The sequence below is a fragment of the Siphateles boraxobius genome, unplaced genomic scaffold (genome assembly GCF_051911475.1).
Source record: "Siphateles boraxobius isolate OS27281-9 unplaced genomic scaffold, OSU_SipBor_1 20, whole genome shotgun sequence".
NCBI lineage: Eukaryota > Metazoa > Chordata > Actinopteri > Cypriniformes > Leuciscidae > Siphateles > Siphateles boraxobius.
The window spans coordinates 21,162,075-21,185,000 of NW_027508811.1; the positions used below are offsets into that span (position 1 = coordinate 21,162,075).

At 37.6% G+C, this 22,926-nt stretch overlaps 1 protein-coding gene across 1 annotated transcript in view; it reads left to right on the forward strand.

Moving 5' to 3' along the window:
• atrn (attractin) overlaps positions 1-22,926 on the forward strand; it is an 81,139-nt gene that overhangs the window by 34,286 nt on the left and 23,927 nt on the right. Inside the window, exons 13-26 of the mRNA XM_077237467.1 lie at positions 79-200; positions 333-471; positions 874-1,055; positions 1,220-1,439; positions 1,741-1,926; positions 2,156-2,404; positions 6,062-6,199; positions 6,295-6,388; positions 6,588-6,640; positions 6,889-6,983; positions 8,150-8,228; positions 8,344-8,501; positions 12,847-12,908; positions 13,768-13,846. Coding sequence (XP_077093582.1) covers positions 79-200; positions 333-471; positions 874-1,055; positions 1,220-1,439; positions 1,741-1,926; positions 2,156-2,404; positions 6,062-6,199; positions 6,295-6,388; positions 6,588-6,640; positions 6,889-6,983; positions 8,150-8,228; positions 8,344-8,501; positions 12,847-12,908; positions 13,768-13,846 — 1,856 coding nt within the window. The remainder of the gene's footprint in view (positions 1-78; positions 201-332; positions 472-873; positions 1,056-1,219; positions 1,440-1,740; positions 1,927-2,155; positions 2,405-6,061; positions 6,200-6,294; positions 6,389-6,587; positions 6,641-6,888; positions 6,984-8,149; positions 8,229-8,343; positions 8,502-12,846; positions 12,909-13,767; positions 13,847-22,926) is intronic.

Sequence of the window (22,926 nt, forward strand, 5' to 3'; positions counted from 1 at the left end):
GTATGACTTGTTTCAGATTACTAAATGCCCAGTTACCGCCACAGGCATTGTATGCAGTAATTTATCTGTGTTTTCCAGATGTAGATGCTGAAAAGTGTGACCAATATTCAGACTGCTACAGCTGTACAGCCAACACCAACAGCTGCCAGTGGTGTGCGGCACTCTGTGTGTCTGGTCATAGCAACTGCACCAGTTCCCAGGTAAGAATGAACTTTTTAATATTCTATGATTTGGAGACAAGTGTGTGAAAGGCCTTTCAATTTTCAAAAAATTTCAGTTGATGAATTTGTAAGTCTTTGCTCTTACATGTTTAATCTGTGAACCGGCTGCAGGGGGGGATAATGGAGTATGAGGCGTGTCCAAAGGATAACCCCTCCTCTGTGTGCAGCAAGAGGACCAGCTGTAAAAGTTGTGCCACAGATCAGAACTGCCAATGGGAGATGAGAAACCAAGAGTGCACTACCCTTCCTGGTAATGAACACGAGCAATGTTATTAACGGGTCCTTTGACATTCAAATCATAAATGACATTAAATCATCTAAACACCTCTGATTGGCCATTGCCTTCATGGACACAACAGATATTTGTGATTGGTTATAATGCTCAACACTGCAAAAAACAGCTTGTAAAAATAAATCTTTGATATGAGCAGATTGAAATGTAATGCCACAATCAAAATTTTTTCATGTTTCACTTTAATCACAACATTCGCAATAGAGTTAGTTTAATCACACAGGCATTTTTTTTTGTCCTTAATTTGGTGGGCATTTAGGATCATTTTGGTATCATTTTTGCCTAAAGCCCCTGTTCATTTCCAACCCTGCTCATAGGTTAATCTGGAGCCCTGATAATTATACCATGTTTGTGTTTTAGGGAATATCTGCGGTGAGAGTTGGCACCTGGTGGGGAATTCGTGTCTAAAGCTGATCACAGCCAAGGACTCGTATGACAACGCTAAACTGGGGTGTCGTAGTCACCAGGCGGTGCTGGCATCTCTCACCACACAGAAAAAAGTCCAGTTTGTCCTCAAAGAGATGCACAACAGATCATTGCAAGTGAGTTTGTGGCATACTTTCATAGTCTATAGTCTTTAGTCTTCATCACATGTAGTTTCTTTGTGGCGTTGTCACCTAAGGGTTGTGAGGCACAAGTCTGCTTTGGATGTATAGCCCTTCAGATGTTAAATGGAATTAAATATGATTTGTCCCCTGTGCTGCAGTCAAAAGCACTGATCACCCCGTGGGTGGGTCTGAGGAAGATTAATGTGTCCTACTGGTGCTGGGAGGACATGTCCCCCTTCACCAACTCCACGCTGCAGTGGTTGCCGGGTGAGCCCAGTGACGCTGGTTTTTGTGGGTACCTGGCTGAGCCCGCTTTCAACGGACTGAAGGCGGCAACCTGTGTCAACTCTGTGAATGGGAGTCTGTGTGAACGGCCAAGTGAGAAAGATACACATACACGCACAGCATTGACCTAAAATAATATTTCTGATGAACAGAAAAAATGTGTCATTTTTCAGGAATGTATATGCAATTTCTGCTATTATATTATATTATATTATATTAATTATATTATGCCTATTGGCATCATTTATTGAAAAACCTTTTATTACCCATAATTTAAAAAAAGAATTATTTTTGTCTTGGTTTTTGACATGAGAATCTTTAAAGGACTTTTTTTTTATTCAATCCCCATTTGTTCTCTCTTGTAACTTTCTTACATTCTCTCTCTTTCTTTCAGCGAACCACAGTGTGAAGCAGTGTCGGACGCCCTGTGCCCTGCGCTCTTCCTGTAGTGAGTGCACCATTGGGAGCTCAGAGTGCATGTGGTGCAGTAACATGAGGCAGTGCGTGGACTCTAATGCTTATGTGGCATCCTTCCCCTACGGCCAGTGCATGGAGTGGTACACCATGAACAGCTGCCCACGTACGTCTGGCTCTCATTCAGTGGATTCATGCCTGTCAGCCTGTGTCTTGTTTTCTCTTTGTAAATTGAAGATTGAACATTAGCACGTCATGTGTTTATGGACAAAGCAGTCTTTTCAACTGACTTAAAATCAATTCAGATCAATAACTTGACACTACTGTCAAGGGTTCACTTTGAGATGATTGCACTGCATGACCCCCTTTGATAAATGTATGTGTTTTTATTGTAGCGGAGAATTGCTCTGGCTACAAGACCTGTGGTTACTGTTTGGACCAGCCTGGCTGTGGGTGGTGCACTGATCCCAGCAATACAGGACGGGGCCAGTGTATAGAGGGCTCTTACCGCGGTCCGATCCAAACACTGTTCCACGCTCCTTCATCTTCAGGCCCCTCCCTCATTCCTGCCCCTCAGCCAATGATGAATGTGAGCTTGTGCCCACTAGAGGGCAACTACAACTGGTCCTTCATCCAGTGCCCAGGTAAAACTTATCTGACTTGTGTAATAGTGTTGTGTGTTAATGAAATGAATGAATTCACGAATGTTCGAATTAGGGCTGGACGATATGACCTAAAATCGAAATATCAATTAATTGAACATTTTTACCTCAATTACGTACGATTAATCAATACTTATTTAGTTTTTTGTTCACTGATAAGGTTTGTACTGTACATGTGCTCGACTATTAAATTTTGGATATTTTCTTCTCATGATAGAATGCATTTATTATCTTTGGAATTTTAAAATAATTGACATGAACATAATGATGTTGTCTAGCCTGGTTAAAACCAGACCTTTCTCAGTCATAACTGAGTTAGGGTCTGGGGAAGGTTCATTCACAGCTCATTTTCTAAGGGGCGTCACCAACGGACGTCGCTCAAATGCCTCTGTAAGCAATTGGATAGACCTTAAGACCTTAAATCAGATCGATCGTCATCTTGTATAGCCCGCCTCAACGTTTGTGATTGGTGCCTCAATTCGAAAGATTGGAAATGAACTTGAATGGGTTCTTCGCGAGACTAACTTGCAGAGCAAATCTAAATTTGCCGGAAGTTCGTCTGGGTTTTCCCAGGCTAGATGTTGTCTTAAGAGAGGCCGAACCTTGAATCGGGACTCAAACTCGGATCGCAGAGATTGTGCAGAGCTACGTCAAATGTCATGGCGGTGTACGTAGTGCTATTGCTCCGACATAACAGCTAACTTTCAGCAGTTATTTTATCTATGGGTCGTAACATTTCTTACAGATTTCTGATTGTTCTGAATCAGATACAGATAAATTAGCGCAATGAGTACATTTATTTGAATGGATTAATGAGAGAGCGATTGCATGTGAATTAGTCATACCATCTCTTTATTAATTGTGAAGCTGTGGGTTGTAGTTACTTAAAATCTATGCTATAACTGTTGAGTTTCTAAGCTACTTTAGTGATAAAACACAGGACAGTGTTGACAGTGAGTTTCTGTGCGCGATCTTCATGTCTGCATGAGTGTTTGTGTGCCCCAATGTATCAGTGCAGTAGTTCAATATAATGATTCAAATCTGATGGTCTAAAATCACTTGAATGTTCAAACTGGCAAGCCTTAAAAGACCTAGAATTGACAAAGTTTAGTGAAGACTCAAGCGAAAGTGATCTCTCTTCGTCTGTATGTGTTGATTTGGTGTTTGAGATCGCTTCCATGCCACTGACTGGATGGGGCGGGGTCACGTGACTTCACACGCGGTAGTATGTTTTTAATGGGAAAATATTAACAGGATATTTTTTTTTAAATAACCGACATGGGTAAATGACATCGGTTAGAGGTTCTGACTTTATTTCGATGGTTGCAATTGCACAATTGTATGAATTAAGTATATAGTCTGTTTGTACTGGGTGTTTCAAAGCGAAGTGCGTACTTTGCTCAGGCATCAGCTCAAAGAACGGCTCAGTTAACAGGGAATGAACACCAGTATGGAAGCAAAATAATGACAAATTAATTTTTAGAAACAAAAAAGCTTGTTGAATTAGGCTACTTGAAAAAAATGCATTGCATTAACCCTGCTTGCATTTTAATGCGTTGTATTTTTATGGGCTGAAATTCAACATTGTTGTATATTTAAACTGTGAATATTTTGATTCAAAACATTTCACACAATTTTCATTATTAAAAATTCAATAATCCATATTCACGTTTCAGATTTCACTTCCAAAATATGCATTCTGTTTCAAAATACAACCTGTAATATTCGACAGGCAATTTTTGGTCCATTTTATTTCACTTTACAAATTCGCTTCCACAAATTCAGTGGTTCAAATTCGACAGAACATTTAACATCCGGCCGGGAACAGCAGGAATATCAGTAGATTGCCGATGGATAATCTCCATAGCTGTTAGTCGACCTCACCAGCAGGAGGTGCAAGTGCAGCTGTTGACGAAGAAAACTATGGGTGAGAGAGTCATTCATTCATAAAAAACGATTTACAGAAGTGGAGCAAGAGTTAAGTATTTGTGATGATTTTCAGGGCCAGTGTGTGTGTATATATATATATATATATATATATATATATATATATATATATATATATATATATATATGGAAAAGCTAATAAAGACACACAAGCTGTGTTTACATATAAGTCTTCACAGTTAGTTTGTACATGTAAGCAGCTTTCTCTACCGTGAACAAGTTTATAATGTTATTCCCCGATGCTGATGTACAGATAAAACGTTAAATCTGAAGTAGTAGACATATATTTCTCTCACTTGATTAGTTTTCTTAACTTTAAATCGCGGCGCTGTGCTGCAGAACTGGGGATTCCCTTAATGTCATTCTCTAGGATTCCCCTGCGGTCAGGACACTTAACGCTTAATGGACTAATACAGTGATATAAAAGACCAAACTCACACCTTATTGGGGATGTAGGCTAAACTAGATATAGGAACAGGCAAGCGGACTCAGAATATGAACGTAACGCGCAAAGTTTCACGCTGAGCAATTCCCAGTGAAATACCGGCATATATTGGCTTGACACTGGATATTCGGACAGGGACCGTCTCTAAAGTTACATACGACATTGGTACACATGTTTCTAACTTCAACAGAATGACTTGGTTATAGAACCAACGGTAAAGTGTTCATGTAGGTGCCAGGCATGATGCACACCTTTCTGATTTTTGATATTTAATCAAATAAACTGTCAAATCATGTGTAAATATTGCTATTTTTTCAGTAGGCCCTACCGCACGGTCTCATTTTAATATCAACTATCTAAAAAGTGTGCATCATACCTGACACCTACATGAATATGGACGAATGAAGCGAAATAAAATGGACTGAAAATTGCCTGTCGAATATTATAGGAAGTATTTTTAAACGGAATTAATATTTTGGAAGTGAATTCTGAAAAGTGAATATAGATTATTTAATTTTTAATAATGAAATGTGTGAAATGTGTTGAATTTAAATATTCATAGCTTAAATGTACAACCATGTTGAATTTCAGCCCATAATGCAAGCCCTGAAAATACAATGCATTAAAATGCAAGCAGGGTTACAAGTAGTGCAATTCAACAAGCTTTTTTGTTTCAAAAACATTTGTCATTATTTTACTTCAATATTCCAGTTAGCCATCATTTTCTCATTTGCATTTTCCAACATTGAGCTATTATTTTGACGGAAAACTACTGTTTCTCATTACAAATCAAGTGAAATACTGTTATAATCTTCCTACATCAAAGTTCAAAGTATTGTAATTTCTACAGCAATATGCAGCAAAAAAGTTAAAATAAAATAATATACTTCCTTAATATTAATTTTTATTTATTTTACAGTGCATTTGTTTTACAATATATGGCTATTACTGTCATAGGAATAATAATAATTTAATATTATTATTATTATTATTGGATTCTAATTGTTTGGCTTACAAAAACACCAGTGTCAATGCATTGCAGAGTAGACTGAGAGACTATATTACAACTAAAAAGAGGGTTAAATCATCAAAAGAATGAAAAATACAGCTTTTTAAAGATATGTTGCACTGGCTCTATTTCTAGCTACTTTTATCTCAGTTTGACTTCGGATAATGCTTCATTTTTATAGAAATATTCTTTTTTTTTTCTTTTTTCTGTTTAATCATATTGTTACTCACTTGTGCAGCATGCCAGTGTAACGGACACAGCTCTTGTGTCAACGAGAGTGTGTGTGAGCGATGCGAGGACCTCACCACGGGCAAACAGTGCGAGAGCTGCATCTCTGGTTTCTATGGTGATCCAACAAACGGGGGCAGCTGTCAACGTAAGTCTAAACACAAGCCCATGCCAAAATACAGTTGACTGTTGTTGGCCATTTGGTAGGAACTCACCTGTATGTGTTTTGTTGTTCATTTGTAGCATGCAAGTGCAACGGCCATGCCAGCATGTGTGACTCTAACAATGGCAAGTGCTTCTGTACCACCAAGGGCATCAAAGGAGAACGCTGCAATGTGTAAGTGTGCCTACAACCACACACACACACACACACTCGATCTGTCTCAGTCTCTGGAGGCTTTCTTCACTCTGCCATTAGAAGTAATTTGTCAAATGTACGGCAGATAGCATATCGTTATCTTGTCTCTATCAAACTCTGTTCCTTCTAATTCTATTCATTTTCACTCTGAGCTCTTTTTTTTCGTTCTGTCTCTCAGGTGTGAGGTAGAGAACCGTTACCAGGGCAACCCTCTGAAGGGAACGTGTTACTGTGAGTATGTCAGTGCGGCAGCGGATGGCTCATCATATTGTGGCTATTTGAGACATTTATTTATTTTCAGAACTACTCATTTTGTCCTTACATGACTGATCCAGACAGAAACTGCAAACCTGTGCACGTTTCAGTCAATCTGTGAAAATATCCAGATAAAAATGTCTCATAGTGATACATTTCCAATATTATATCTCATCCTTTTTCTTCTTTCTTACATACAACTCTATTGTATTTCTCCGACACAGACACTCTGCTGATAGACTACCAGTTTACCTTCAGTTTATCACAGGAAGACGACCGGTACTACACTGCTATCAACTTTGTGGCAACTCCGGATGAGGTGCGTTATGCTGAAAAGACTTCTAAAACTTTGTTCAAAAAGCATTTTTTTTTACATTTGTGGTCAACACTTCGAGAACAACATCTTACCTTGATTTGTCAACACGTTTGATCTTGATATGATTAAATGGAAAACTAATTTGATTGATGTTCAGTTGTACATTTGGTATTATTGTTATCAATAAACTTCCCTGTTGAACAGAGGAAATGATACATCATATGGGTGGTTTTCCAAGGAAATGTTCTTAAGTTGAAATTGGGTAGAAACAGAATGCAGCAAATGTATATGCATTACTCCCATACATAAATGTAGACTTTGTGAGCATAAGAGATTTCTTTAAGAAAAGACTCAACTTTTGAACAAAAGTGTTGATATTTTTGCTGGAAATTCACACTCAAAATGTTTTATATAATACATAAGTTTGGGAACATTTTCTTTTCTTTTTTTTAATGTTTTTGAAAAAAGTCTCATGCTCACCAAGGCTGCCTTTATTTATTGAAAAATACAGTAAAATAGTTATATTGTGAAATATTATTACAATTTAAATAATAAATTCTATATATTCTATAAATGTAATTTATTCCTGTGATGCAAAGCTGAATTTTCAGCATCATTACTCCAGTCTTCAGTGTCACATGATCCTTCAGAAATCAGTCTCATGATGATTTTCTGCTCAAGAAACATTTATTATTATCAATGTTGAAAACAGGTTTTGCTGCTTAACATTTTTTGTGGAAACAGTGATACCGTTCAAACGTTTGTGGTAAGATTGTTTTATTTATTTTTTTAAACAGAGAAATTAATACTTTATCAAGGATGCATTAAATTGATCAAAAGTGACAGGGAATACATTTATAATGTTACAAATGATTTATATTTAATAAATGCTGTTCATTTAACTTTCTATTCATCAAAGAATCCTGAAAAAGTATCACCATTTTCAAACATGTTAAACAGCACAACCATCTTCTATATTTCTAATAATAATAATAAGAAAAAAAATTACCCAAGCACAAAATCAGCATATTAAAATAATTTATGAAGGATCATGTGACACTGAAGACTGGAGTGATTATGCTCTAAATTCAGCTTTGCCATCACAGGAATAAATTTAATTTACTTTATCGATTTATTTTGTCTGGATGTCTTTTGGATTTTTCTTGCAGCAAAATCGAGACCTGGACATGTTCATCAATGCCTCAAAAAACTTCAACCTCAACATCACATGGGCAACCAGCTTTGCAGGTATGGACCCCCCAAATGTGTTGCACAAACATTGTGAGCACATCATAAATGATCTGTGTTTGCAGTTGAATCTCTCATCCTTCCTCTCACCGTGCATTTCTTCCTTTCTGAGCAGCTGGGACTCAAGCTGGTGAGGAAATCCCTATAGTCTCCCGCAGCAACATAAAGGAGTTCAAGGATAGCTTCTCAAACGAGAAGTTCGATTTCCGTAGCAATGCCAACATCACCTTCTATGTTTACGTCAGCAACTTCACCTGGCCAGTCAAAATCCAGGTGAGAGGAGCTCACTCGTAATTTGGTCCGTTGGCATACACGGAGGAAATGTCATGCCTGTGTGTGTGAGCGCCACGTAAACATCAGCAAGGGTCTTTTTCTTTTGTTTTGCTAGCTTATATTGCTCCTTCCATCTGTAAATTCACAGAGGCAATGTTTTTTTATTTTTTCTCATATATCTTTGGTCTTTTCTGTCTGGTCTGGAAATGATTTTGCAGAGCTTTCCTTTCCCTCCCTCTTCTCTTCTCCTCTTCTCTCCTCTCCTCCTCTTTTCCTTTCCCCCTCCTCTCTTCCTTTGCTTTGGAAAGTGAACTCGCTTACCCTCCTGTGCTCGGACGCTGAAACTCAGAGTTTGTGTTTGATTGTCCTACCAGTGTTCTAGAGCACGTTCTCTCCTCAGCTCATGGAGAAAGGGTGAATTTCACAGGTAACGCTTATTGTCTCTCTCGCTCACCTTTCCCTTTTCGAACTGACCTTTGGATTCCACGTTTTGTCTAACAGAATGTTTGTGTGGATCCGAGAGCGAATATGGGTAGAGGGGTCGCGCTGTGGACAGAGGGGCTTTTGTCAGGAGTTTAGAGGAGAACGACGAGAGAGTTCGGGCTGGAGAAAAACGCAACCTGCTCTGTAAACATGGCAGCCTGAGACTGAGAGTTGTCAGAAGGAATGTTAAGTTGAAACACATGGTTATTTGAGAGAGCGACTAAGGGAAGAGCCTGAGAGGAATAAGAGAGATCAGAAAGTTCAGAAGAGGCACAATTCCATCCTTCTGTTTCTGCCTCTTGTTTTCTTTTTGCCTGTGGTAAAAGAGTCTGCGGCCTGTGTAGTTTTTGGCCGTTGGAATGGAAGTGTGTATGCGTGTAATGTTCATGTGCTGACTTTCTGTGTGTGAATGTTATTTAAAAGCTAAATGTACAAGTTACACGTCACCCCCAAATAAAAAAATATATATACTGTATATATTTTACATAATGAAACTTACTTATTTATTTTATTTATTTATTTATTTAAAGAATCACTATGGTTTTGTGCATTTCATGGCAATGAAGCTTGCTTACTCTAGGCATTTTACTTTGATCATTATTCTCAATGGTTATTCCAATTACATCCTCTACTGGAATATAGTAATTACTATATAGTAATATATAGTATAGTAAAATGTAGTAAATAGTTTTATCATTTTACTGTAATATATATATTAAAAAATTTTTTTTAAATCAGTGTAAATATAATTCAGTACAACAAATGCTACCACTGTGTTTAAATACAATTTAAATTATATAATAATTATTTATTCACATTATTTTTTTGGCTTAAATGTCATGATACAAAATTTTGGGGTGAAATATGACTAAAGTTGCTTTTTTGACAGTTTTACAATTTTTTTCATTTTGCAGATATTAACCTCCACTTATTTTAATGTTTTAATGAATGAATAATGAATGTATGGCTGGATATATATACATACACACACACACAAAAAGTCCTTTTTACATCTGAAAAAGGGAGGTTTTCTAGTCCTAATCAATAAAAACCAATAATTACATAATAATAATACTAAAAAAAACCACTAATTTTACATAAATAGGTTTTAAAGAATAATGTTCTAGTGCAAAAATATATAATAGTTTTGATTATAATACATCCTATTCGATTGGGTGTTTGCACTGAATCTAGCTAATTTCCCCCCCCTCCAAAAAAGTTCAAATATTTGAATGCACCCAAACCCTAAGTCAGAACTCTGCCCAGCTCTTTTATTACTCTACATTGGAAATAAATGGTTTGTCGCAAATAGAGGAAAGGCAGGTTTAGATGTTTTTGACAGGTTTTGTAAAATTCAATAAAATACACACTTGAATATACACTGGAATCAACTTGAAGTTCTTTTAGCCCAGTTTAATGTTTAGTTTAAAGTCTATTTGTAGGTTGACTTCACAAGGAGTGCGGCTGTGTCATGCTTTAAAAAGCATGGATCTGTTTCTTTGAGAAGTCCGACGTCAATTTAAACCTCAGCCAATGGTGTGAGTTTGGGCTGGGACTTCCTGTTTGTGCAAACAAAATCAGATGGGGGCAGAATGTTTTTCCTTATGCTGCAGAAATGACACACTTCTCCATTAAACTCTGACTAGATATTTGCACTTGTTGATTCTACAGGCTTGATGATTTCTGTTTTTTATAACTTGATTGTGACAGGTTCCTGTTAACATCCTCCTCTACAGACCACACGAGACAAAGCGCATTTCAGTTACGCTAAATAGCTAAACTTGACAGGTGTACTAGAATGTTCTCTCGGTTAGTTTGCGTAAGCCACGTCTTTGTCTCCTGAATCATGACTAACAAGCTATATTTAGTGTTTACGTCACACACGTACACCACATGAATGCCGTGCGAGTCACAGGTTGTCATGTGTGAATGACACTGATAGTCGGATTGCTATTGTTTCATGTTGAATGCGTGTGGGTATCAGTGTGTGCTGGAGCTGTGAGTCAGGCCCCGTTTGTCTTTGAGACTGTGTGTCTGAGCATGAGAAGCGTGTGGTGTGTGTGAGAGAGGCTGTATCACTGCACAGTATCTGCTCAATGAGAGCTCTGTGTGAATTCACCCTCCATGCTGTGGACGTCTGGCATGCTCTCTTTTACCGTGTTCTCTCCCTCGCTGAAAATGCTGTGCTTATTTTGGAAATGCCTGGAGGAATAGAGAGGGAAGATTAAGAAAGCAGGTGGAAGATGGAGAGAAAATGACAGTATTTTAAAGCGGAAATGTCTCCGGTGTCCCATAGACTCTGCCCTCTTTATTGTGGTAGACAGTTTGAGATATTGCATCCCTTAAAAGAGGGACTGAAAGTGATGTAACTGTTGCACTGCTACTTTCAAAGGGTCATTTTAAATATTGAGTGAACATAATTGTGGGCTTGTTCCATGTTTCACATGCTGATTTTTAGTAATTTAATTAATTCAGGCTAATCAGGTTTTTTTCACACAGTAAAGCCTTTGTAAGCCCTTAGTTAACATTCTCGTTTGCATATTTACAAGGTTAATAACACTGATATGATAAGGACCGAACACGGTGAGCATGTGACCAGTTTTAATAACAGCTTGGCAATCTGGGTAAACGTCGACATTTAAATATCCTCTGGTTGTCTTACATATTCTGAAAAAAACTAAGGGGAAAAAATTAATGAAACCACAGAGGAGTGTTTGCCACTAGTTTAGTTCTCAGACACTAAACACAATGTATAAAGTTGTAGCAGTGCTGTATGAATATTTTAAAAAGCAAGCACTGTAGAAGTTAATGATTGGTTGCTTGTTAAGGTTTTGAGGAAAAACAGTGTAACAATTTAAAAAATAAATAATAAAATGTAAAATTCAATTAAAGGTCCCATATTGTACAACTTTCTGAAGTTTTATTTTAGGTTTTGATGTTCTTAAGAATATATATATTTGTGGTATAATTACCTAAAACCATCTCAATATATTTTTACAGCTCCTTTCTCATGAGCTCTGCCAAGAACAGGTCGATTTTGGCCTGTCTACTTAATATTCATGAGCCTCTCTTCTGATTGGCCTGTTGTTTTCTGAGTGACCCACCATTGGAGGGGGAAGGTGACTGAAGGCGGTGACTGAGTAGTTCTGACATCACATTTATACAGAAGTCACAACAGCTCGTGAAAAGGCACAGCTTCTTTATTCAGGCTTTGTGCATTTGTCTGTGGATCGACTGTTTTGAAACATGAAATATGGTAGTTTCATAGCCCCTAGAACCTCTGTTATCATGAAAAAACCCAGGAAATTTCAGTTTTGACAATATGGGACCTTTAAATAGATTTTTTTTATTTAAAAAATAATTAAAATGAATAAATAGTAAATTAATTTTATTAAAAAATATTTCAAATATTACAATACAAACTAAAGATAAATAATAATAAAATAAATAAAACTGCTCCTATACCTTTGGTACTGCAATTAGGCTTGTTCTGGAGCATTAATAACCCAGGATAAAATTGAAAAGGCTCTCACCTTATTATTGGAGGATCATCATAGTAACGCCGTTATGCCAAAATAATGTGATTACTTTTTACTTGAATTAGAATGGAGAGGCTGAAACCATAGAGATGCTCTTTTCTATAGATTGTGTGTGTGGAAAGAGGGATGGAGAGAGAGAGGGGAGGGAGGGGGGTGTCATGAATCAGCAGGGGGCAGTATTGGTACAGACAGAAACGAAACGTTTGCTCCCACGTCCTGTTTAGAAAAACTAAAAGTACATGTATAGTCATGCATAAGCATGAAAATAATTTGATGAAAAATGTTTTCTCACTACTTAACACCTGTTTCTCTCTTATTTTCAGATCGCTTTCTCTCAACACAGTAACTTCATGGATTTGGTTCAGTTCTTTGTCACATTCTTCAGGTGAGACACTTTGCTTGTGTTATAACCAACCACACAAATTACTGGTGAAGTCTTTGTATTTCTGAAGTCACAGATATTCTAACATGCTACAATGCTGTACATTTTTATGGAACTAGTTGGATTGCAGTGTGTTTGGGGTGTGATATAGCTCGAAGCTCTAATTCACCTCTTGAGGACCTGCTGTAATATCTTATTGATTCAGGAAGCAGACCATATACAGCAAACTCCCCCTATGTTTCTGTCACGTACACACTTTCTTACACGCATTACAAATTTTAGGTCATACTGATTCACAAGCAGCAAAAAGGTGATTAAAATATAATAATCACTCAGATGTTGTCATGCTTAGACACGTATGAAGCATATAGTGCACGTAACATACTTACACTAAGCCTTGGCTGTGGTCGGCTGTGGTTCCTCATCATTAGTTATGTCAGCTCGGCCATGATAAATTACACCAACTCTTCATAGCCTTGCTCTGTGTGAGTGTGTGTGGGGGTGAGCTATTCCCAAGACCCAGGGCGAATGTATCTCAGCTCTGCACACACCTGCACTTATAAGGTATAAACATGCACCTACAGTTATGCTTCCCTCGCATACAGCCCAGTTCTCCTATACACGAGAGGCGCATTCATGAGCTTTGGCCCCGATACCATGAGGATACCAACACTCCTGATCTTTATCACACCTGCGGATGTGCAACTACCGCTAATACATTAAACATGAACAGCTCTGTGTGTGTGCTCGAGATGTGATGTTCATTGGAACATGGTTGTCTCATTGTTTTCCCTAATGGAACATCCGAAAACCTTAACAGTTGTCTTCTTCCTCTCCATTTCCTGTTATGTCATGTGTGTAGCTGTTTCCTGTCCTTGCTTCTGGTGGCCGCAGTTGTGTGGAAGATAAAACAGAGCTGCTGGGCATCGCGGCGCAGAGAGGTCAGTACTGTAGCCTCTCCCTTGTTAGTGGAATCTCATTGACTTTCCCTGCCACATGATTGTCTACCCAGCTTTGAACCATCCTATTAATGTCACATCAGCATCTCTGGATACATCCATCCACTAGGCTGTTGTTAAACATTTCTACTAGCAGTTGGCTACTATGGGTTCATATATGCTTCATATAGTGACAGTATACATACTTTCATAAATACAACGTTATGATGATTACTGAATTCATTTAAACAGGTATTTACTGTACACAGTTTTCATTATAATCACAATGTTTTTCTATTGAATATACAGTCAAAGCAAAATTTATTCAGACACCTTCAACATTTCTCAAGTTATCACAGTTTATTCACTAAAGTTTAGAAAATGGTAATAAACTATGACAAGAACTCAAATCAGTTTATGGTTTTGGCCATCCTTCTGTTAGACTGTCTCACAAATGAATTAGGTTGAATAGCTGTCAGCTGTAACATTCAGTGTCTGAAGAATTTTTGGTCCCAATTTATATACTTTTTACTGGTAGTCCACTGTATGAAGAATTTTTGGGTATATTATGTCACCATTTACTAGGGATGGGAATTGATAAGAATTTAACGATTCTGTTTCCATTATCGATATTGCTTATCGATTCGATTCCTTATCGATTCTGTTATCGATTCTCATTGGGTGAGGGAATAAGTACAATTTTGTTTGTTTGTATTAACTTATTGAACTTATAACTTAAGTTAAGTGTTGCTTATCTTGGCGAAAGCCGAGTACAAATCAGCATGAAGTTTTAACATCTACTCTCGTGTAATGGAAATCATAACTTAACTTATTTGTTTGTTAATTATTATTAACTCGCTGACACCGCACAGAGTATTAGGGGTGTGAACCTACACTGGTCTCATGGTTCGGTTGGATTACGATTATCATGTCATCAATTCAGTTCAATTCGATATCTCATGCATTACATGCACTGCATCCTCAATTTTCAATTTTACTTCAAAAGTGATGTGTGCGTGCGTGCGCGTGTTCGCCTGTTCGTGAAGTCGCAGCGACAGAAACAGTGACATTCCAGTTTAAGTTTCATGGGACTAAAGTCTGTTCATGCTGTATGTGTGGCCAAATGTTTCTGCATATTGGAGGTAGTTCCCCCCTTTGACGAAATGGAAATTTTACAAATGTTTCAAGTGACCGTATTGTTATGAGGCGCCGTCATACTCTCATTGAGTATGTGCGCGAGTTAGAGTGTGTGTTAGTGTGTGTGTGTGTGTGTGTGTTCGCGTCTATTGAGTATGTGCGTGGAGAGTTTGTGCGCGCGTGCGCGTCTCATATGAGTATGTGCCTGGAGAGTTCCGCGCATCTCGTGTGTGTAGAGTTTGCGTGTATGTGCGTGAGCGACTTTAGGTGTGTCGTTGTGCATTTCATATGTATTTGTTCGAGCATTCAGCTGTGTACATGTATGTTTTACTACTTAGTATATGTGTATGCAAGTGTTTCATATATGTGTGCAACTGTGCGTGAATGAAGTTTGATTTAAGCCCTTGACGGCGCCTCATATTGTCGTTCTTTCGCGTAAAATATAACCAAACTTTAGAGCGCTTCTGCCTCGATGTTTGCTGCATTCTGAACCAAAACAAGGCAGCGCGTGTGTGACGTCATGACACGTTTGCAACGAGCGGAACCGATAAGCGGAATCGTTAAGCAGGCATAATAACGGTTCCAAGGAATTGGTTTACTGGGCACCGGTTCTGAAGAAGAACCGGTTCTCGATTCCCATCCCTACTGTTTACTTTATTTTGCTATCATCACTTACATAAATTAACTGTAGAGTCCTGCACCCACTAGTAAAAAATGTATATCTGGTGTCTGAAGAATTTTTGGTTTGACTGTAGACTTTCATTTATTACCAATGTATGTACCAATGTATGCCTTATGATGTTTTTAATAATTTTGAAAAAAATGCTGTGAAAAAGCGAATGTGTTAATGATTTGTCAGTTGATTTTGGAACAGACACAAGGGGAACTAGCATTTCTGGGTAGTGCGGCACCAGCCATTCCAAAAATGAAAATTCTGTCATCAGTTACTCATCCTCATGCTGTTCCAAAACCGTAAGACTTTCGTTCATCTTCAAAACACAAATTAAGATATTTTAATGAAATTCGAGAGATTGCATTCCCTCCATTGACAGCTTCTTAACGATCACTTTAATTTGTCAATTCATAAAGAGATCGTAAAACTAATCCATATGAATTGAGCAGTTTATTTAAAAATTTCTGAAGAGACTCGATCGCTTTATATGATTAACAGATTTAATTTAGGCTTGTATTCACACATAAACATTAATCAACGCACACATCAGATATGGTAAACGGAAGCTCAAGCATGTTCGCGCTGTGTGAGAACCAAGGAGGTTTGTTCTTGCACGTCAAGCAGGTTCGTTTGAACTTCTGTTCACTTCGCTGATCAATGTTTATATGTGAATAAAAGCCTAAATTCACTCTGTTCATCATATAAAGCGATTATGTGTCATCAGAAAAATTGGTCTAAACCATTCCATTGATATGGATTAGTTTTAGGATCTCTTTATGAACTTTTTGAAGCGACAAAGTGGTATTTGTGTGGACACACAATTGAGGGACAGAAATCTTTCAGAATTAATTTAAAATGACTTTATTTTTCGAAGATGAATTAAAGTCTTACAGGTATATAGCAAATACAGCATTCCTGTAGGGGGAAAAAACAGAACAGTCGTTATCAATAGAAAGTAATCAAATGTAAACAATGCATAGTCTTCACTGTATAAATTAAATATAGAATAATCCTAGTAAATTTAAAGGGCTTTTTTTGTTTGATTAACGTTGATGACGCAGGCAGCATCAGGAATATTAGGCTGCTGTCTCTTTAAGACCGAATGCAAGGATCCAATATACTGTTATACATCCAACTTATTTCCCAATTGCTTATGTTCACTCTTGGCCAGCGCCAAGGGGGGCAACTGTGGGTCATAGCCCTGCAAATGAGTCAGTGTCATACATGCTATGGTTTTGAGTCTAATATAATCTTTATAAAATTATAAACTAATATAACAATTTTTTAGCAGCTCTAATTCCAGGTTTAAACTTGATATACCGTTATGTACCGTTATATTGATTTTCCTCTAACTAATCGGTGACAATCAACAAATTAATTAATTTATTACATTGTGGTCAGTTTTATTAAAAATAAGAAAAAATGCTGCAATATGACCCTTGATTTTACGGCCCCCACACAGAATGAAGAGGTTTGGTTTTGAAAGGTTTCAAGAGGCCATTTTAAGCCACGCAGGGTGTTTATAAGAGCTAATGTGAGTGTCTTTTAAAGAACCCTCTTCACCATCTGGCTTAGTGAAGTGCTCTCATCCAATAAAAAGTGCTTATACTTTTTCCTCTCTTTCACGCAACAATCAAGCCGACATTCATATGCGTACCTGCATATCACTTCCTATCTCAGCTTTGCACATTAAAGTTTTAGACTCTTCTGACCCTTTAGCTTCAAGCATGACTTTTACTAATGATCTCCATGGCAACCAGACATAGAGGGCTAATTTACAGCTAGCATAACCCAGCAGACAGACTAAAGTGTTCTTGAGTCAAAGTAGAAAAAAAGAAGTGTAATACAGCTTTAAATTTTTTTGTTGTTCCCCATACATTAGAATGTGTCCAGTTTAATTTTATATTTTTCTGAGCAAAAAAAAATCTATCATAAATTTTTTACCATGATTTACAGAAGTCACCGACTAAAATATTATTCAGTGTAACAATAGCTTATATACCAAAAAAGAATAATTTGATGACAAATTAAGACTGATTTTAAGGAACACGTTGCAGCCCCCAAATACTAATTAATTTTAATTTTTAAATATTTATACTTTATACTAGGTTTTACCCATTTGTCAGCAATAAGTTTATGTAAAGAAAAATATAAGTCATTTAAAATAGTCAAAATTAGTATGATCACATATTCTATTATATATTTTAATACATACAGGTCAGAATAAGAATGTTTAATTTTTATATAAATATATCTGTTACGCTGAAGGACACATTTTGTTAAAAAGACAGCGAAAATCGTCATTGTTCCCATTATTGCCATGTTTTTAGTATTGATAGTCTGTATCATTAGATTAGTTTTAATAATATTCCTGACTAAATGTAGGCAGAAGCAGATGTTGAAAAATAAAAAGCATTTTATTCTGCTGTTCTGATGCTCCCTGCCATGCTTGCTTAGCTTGTCACTTTGTTTCTGACTTGCTGGACCCCAATAATGACTGCTTGCAGCTGTATTTATGAATACTTTCTGTTTGCTCACATAAATGGCTTCATTGGGATGGGTATTTTGGGTGGAGAATCCCTTCAATGGCCTCTCTTGAACTTGTGACTCTATGTTCAGAAATATTGGTAAGCTATTTTTCTGACAGTTGCAATCCTCCAATACTTTTCTCATTTCTCGTTTTCTTGCTAAGAAAGCCGCCCGCGCTACTGGGTCTGCATTTACTGTTTGGCTTTTTACAGTGCCTAGCAACTCTCTCTGTTTGTGGGCATTTAAAATAAATCGATAACAAATAAAACCAATGAAGTTCAACACCTATTTGTCAGTGCTAAACATTCATCATTTATCTGTAATATAAATAAGATGCTAATTGTTATCTATACAGTGATGCTGTCATTCAGTGTAATGGATGAGGCTGTGGTGTACCAGAGAATGTGCATTACCCTGAATGACGAAACTTCTACGTCAGCTAATCAGCTGGCCACCAATTTTAAATAGTGAGCTTGACCAGTAAAGTAAATCACAATTTTTTAATTACATTTACAATAACATTTACTAACTAGTATTATTATTTTTGACATTTTCACTGAATGGCGTGTTTTTGTAACTTAGGGTACCACACCATGAAAAGGTGAAATTATCAAATATTTAGGAGCAATAAACTTCAGGGTGCTTTGTGATGATGTCAGACTGTTGAATGACTATCAGTTTTTGATATGATTTGAGTGGCTTCTTGTTCCTGTAACACTGAATGACTTCTAACAAATACGGGACAAACTTTTGAGATTTTTATTTTAACAAAATTTATTTGAAACATAAAAGTAGACCCTTTATTTGCTTTTAATGATTTTATATGTATATAAAATCACTTTTTGTCAAATAAATTTGATGCGGGCACCGAATTGGTGATGTCTCGACTTTGATTCCCTTTACTCTTATTATCATACATTATCATAAAGCTTGCACCTGATGATATGGGAGTTTTTCTGATTCCTCCAGGTCTAAATAATTATGCACAATGGTTAAAGATCAGACATTATTAACCTTATAGTTGCCTAAAACACAAAATAAGCTAAATTATAAAATAGGCCACTTTCATAGTATTAAAACGAACAGTAATGATGAGATTTAATTCATAATTCGCTGTTCCAAAAATATGATTTTGAATGATCTGTCAACATTATCATAAAGCTGCATATGTGTGTGTCCTCTGTTTGAACACCAACGTCCCGTTTGAAAAACCATCGGAGGGTCACTCAGATGTTGAAACTATAATTGCAAATCAGAAGTGACCTTTTCTCAAAGCGCTGTGTCTCTCTCTCTCTCTCTCTCTCTCTCTCTCTCTCTCTCTCTCTCTCTCTCTCTCTCTCTCTCTCTCTCTCACACACACTCTCACTCTCTCTCTCTCTCTCTCTCTCTCTCTCACACTGTCTCTCTCTCTCTCACTCTCTCAAGATTCAAATAGCTTTATTGGCATGGTGAAAGAAATCTTTACATTGCCAAAGCATTCATAAAACTACACAATAAAATAAATAAATAATAAAAAAAAGTAGTTTTTTTTTTTTTTTTTTTTTACATGGAAATAAACATTGCAATAAAAAAATAAATAATCTTCTAATAGTTATATCAGTGTCTCTAGGTGTATCGTTGGTAGCTCTGTCCTGCCAGAGGCTCTTTCTTCGTGACAGGACCTCACGTACCTGGCCGCCAGGTTTGAGCTCACTGGGCTCACTGGGCTTTCAGGAGTGGGAGTTTGTCCATATTAGATTTCTGATGGAAGTCTTTCTGTTGGGTTGTGAAAAGGGGATAAAAAGTGTCCCTAATGTTTGTATAATTGGGGCAGGATGTCAAAAAGTGTAGCTCTGTTTCCACTTGGTTCTCTGTGCAGTGTGGGCACAGTCGCTCTTCCCTCGGGAGCCAGGTCTGTCTGTGTCTGCCTGTCTCTATGCTCAGTGTGTGTTCACTGAGTCTGTACATGCTCAGGACTTTCCTCAGTTTAGGGTCGCTCACTTTACTCCGGTATCCTGCCAATTCATATTTTCTATTTAGGGACAAATAGCATTCCAATTTACTCTGTTTTGCTGTTGTGTCTGTCCAATGTTTGAGGTATTTTTCTTTTTGTGTTTTAATTATTTGGTTTGGTCTGGGTATGTTTTTATTGTCAGTTTGTGACGTCAGCTCTAAGACCAATCATCCGAGGGCGTTCTTCTCTGGCTTCAGCTCTTGGTAGGACAGGGCTTTGTGATGGATGGTCTGTTCATCACTATTTCTTAAGTGGGCATGGAATTTAATGGCTCTTTTTTGAATCGTTATTACAAGGGGGTATAATCCTAATTCTGCTCTACAGGCATTATTTGGGGTTTTGCGCTGAACTCGTAGCAAGATTTTGCACAGCTCGGTCTGCAGAGTCTCCATTGGGTGTTTGTCCCACTTAGTGAACTCTTGGTCTGTGAGAGCGCGATGGGCTCTATTACTGTTTTCATTATTTTTAGCCAGATTCTGATTGGGATGTCAATTTGGATATTTCTCTTAATAGCATAAAAGGCTCTCCGTGCCTTGTCTCTCAAGTCGTTAACAGCTTTTTTAAAATTTCCTGTGTTGCTAATATTTATGCCAAGGTAAGTGTAGTCCTGCGTGTGTTCAAGGAGCATGTTGTTCAATTTAAAACTATGATGTTGGTCTTGGCGGCTGGGTCTTTTTTGGAAAATCATTATTTTTGTCTTTTTGGGGTTAACTGACAGGGCCCATGACTGACAGAAGCTGTGCAGAAGGTCTAGATGCTGCTGTAGACCCTCTTTAGTGGGAGACAGCAGCACCAGATCATCAGCAAACAGAAGGCATCTGACTTCAGTGTCCAGTAGAGTAAGGCCAGGTGCTGCAGACTGATCCAGAGCCCTCGCTAGCTCAATTATGTAGATATTGAACATCGTGGGACTTAAGCTGCAGCCCTGTCTTACGCCACGGCTCTGAGGGAGGAATTCTGTGTGTTTGTTTCCAATTTTAACTGCAAATTTGTTGTTTGTGTACATTGATTTGATGATGTCATATGTTTGTCCTCCAATGCCGCACTGGATTAATTGAAGAAAAAGACCTTCATGCCAAATGGAGTCAAAAGCTTTTTTGAAGTCAACAAAGCATGAGAAAATTTTACTTTTGTTTTCGTTAATTTGCTTATTGACTAAGGTATGGAGAGTGTATATATGGTCTGATGTGCGATAGTTTGGTTGGAAGCCAATTTGACACTTGCTCAGGACATTTCTGTCTCTGAGAAAATGGGCTAGTCTGTTGTTTAGGATGTTGCAGAAGAGTTTACCTAGGTTGCTGTTTACACATATACCACGGTAGTTATTAGGGTCAAATTTGTCTCCGTTTTTATGGATTGGGGTAATAAGTCCTTTGTTCCAAATGTTGGGGAATATACCTACACTCAGGATGATATTGAAGAGCTTGAGAATGGCTAATTTGAAATTGTGGTCTGTGTATTTAATCATTTCATTTAGGATGCCATCGACACCACAGGCTTTTTGCAATTTCAGGGTTTGGATTTTGTCTAATAGTTCGGTTAGTGTCATTGGGGAGTCTAAGGGGTTCTGGTTGTCTTTGATGGTTGATTCTAAAACCCTTAGTTTGTCATAAAGGGCATTTTGTTCCTGATTTTTGTTTACATTATTAAAGAGGTTGGAGAAGTGGTTAATCCAAACATCTCCATTCTGGATAGCTAGTTCTTGATGGTAGGGTTTGTTTAGTGTGTTCCAATGTTTCCAGAACTGGTCGGATTCTAAGGATTCTTCAATTTCCCTGAGTTGACTTTTTGTGTTTTGTTCTTTTTTCTTTCTTAAAATATTCCTATATAGTTTAAGTTTTTCGTGATCGAGATGACGGATGTTTTCATTGTCAGCATCTCTGTGTTTCTGGTTGGATAGGGTTCTTAATTCTTTCCTAAGTTTTTTGCAGTCATTGTCAAACCATTTCTCAGTGGCATGTGGTCTTTTTGGTTTTCTTTTTTTGGTTTTTAAGTTGGATAATGTTGCTGATACCTCAAATATTCTGTTCAGCTTGTCTACTGCTAGGTTTGTACCTTCACTATTGTGCGGGAAAGGAGTGGCAAGGAATTGATCTAATAGGGCTTGAATTTTCGGTTGACTAATTGTGCTTAGATATGTATCTTTACTGTTTTGTTTCCATCTGTACATGTTTCTAAGTGAGTGGAGCTGGTTTGTTTAGATGCTTCTTGGTTGGGCATTGCTCTGTTTAAGTAGAGGGTTATTTTACTGTGGTCTGACAGGGGGTTTAGTGGGCTGACTGTGAACGCTCTGAGGGAGTTTGGGTTAAGGTCTGTCAGAAAATAGTCAACTGTACTGCTACCGAAAGATGAGCTGTAGGTGTATCTACCGTAGGAGTCTCCTCGAAGCCTGCCGTTGACTAGGAACAGACCTAGTGTGCGACACAGATGAAGAAGATGTGTTCCGCTTTTGTTTGTTGTTTTATCATAGTTGTGTCTCTGTTCTTGTATAGGTGTGGGGATGACGTCTCCTCCAGGCAGGTGTTTGTCCCCCTGAGAGTTCAGTGTGTCCAGTTCTTCACCTGTTCTGGCATTCAGGTCTCCACAGAGCAGCACGCTTCCCTGTGACTGGAAGTAATTAATGTCTACTTCAATAATGGAGAAACTGTCTTCATTAAAATATGGAGACTCTGCTGGAGGGATATAAGTGGCACACATGAGGATGTTTTTCTCTGTTGCGGTGACTGTCTTATTAATTTCTAACCATGTGTA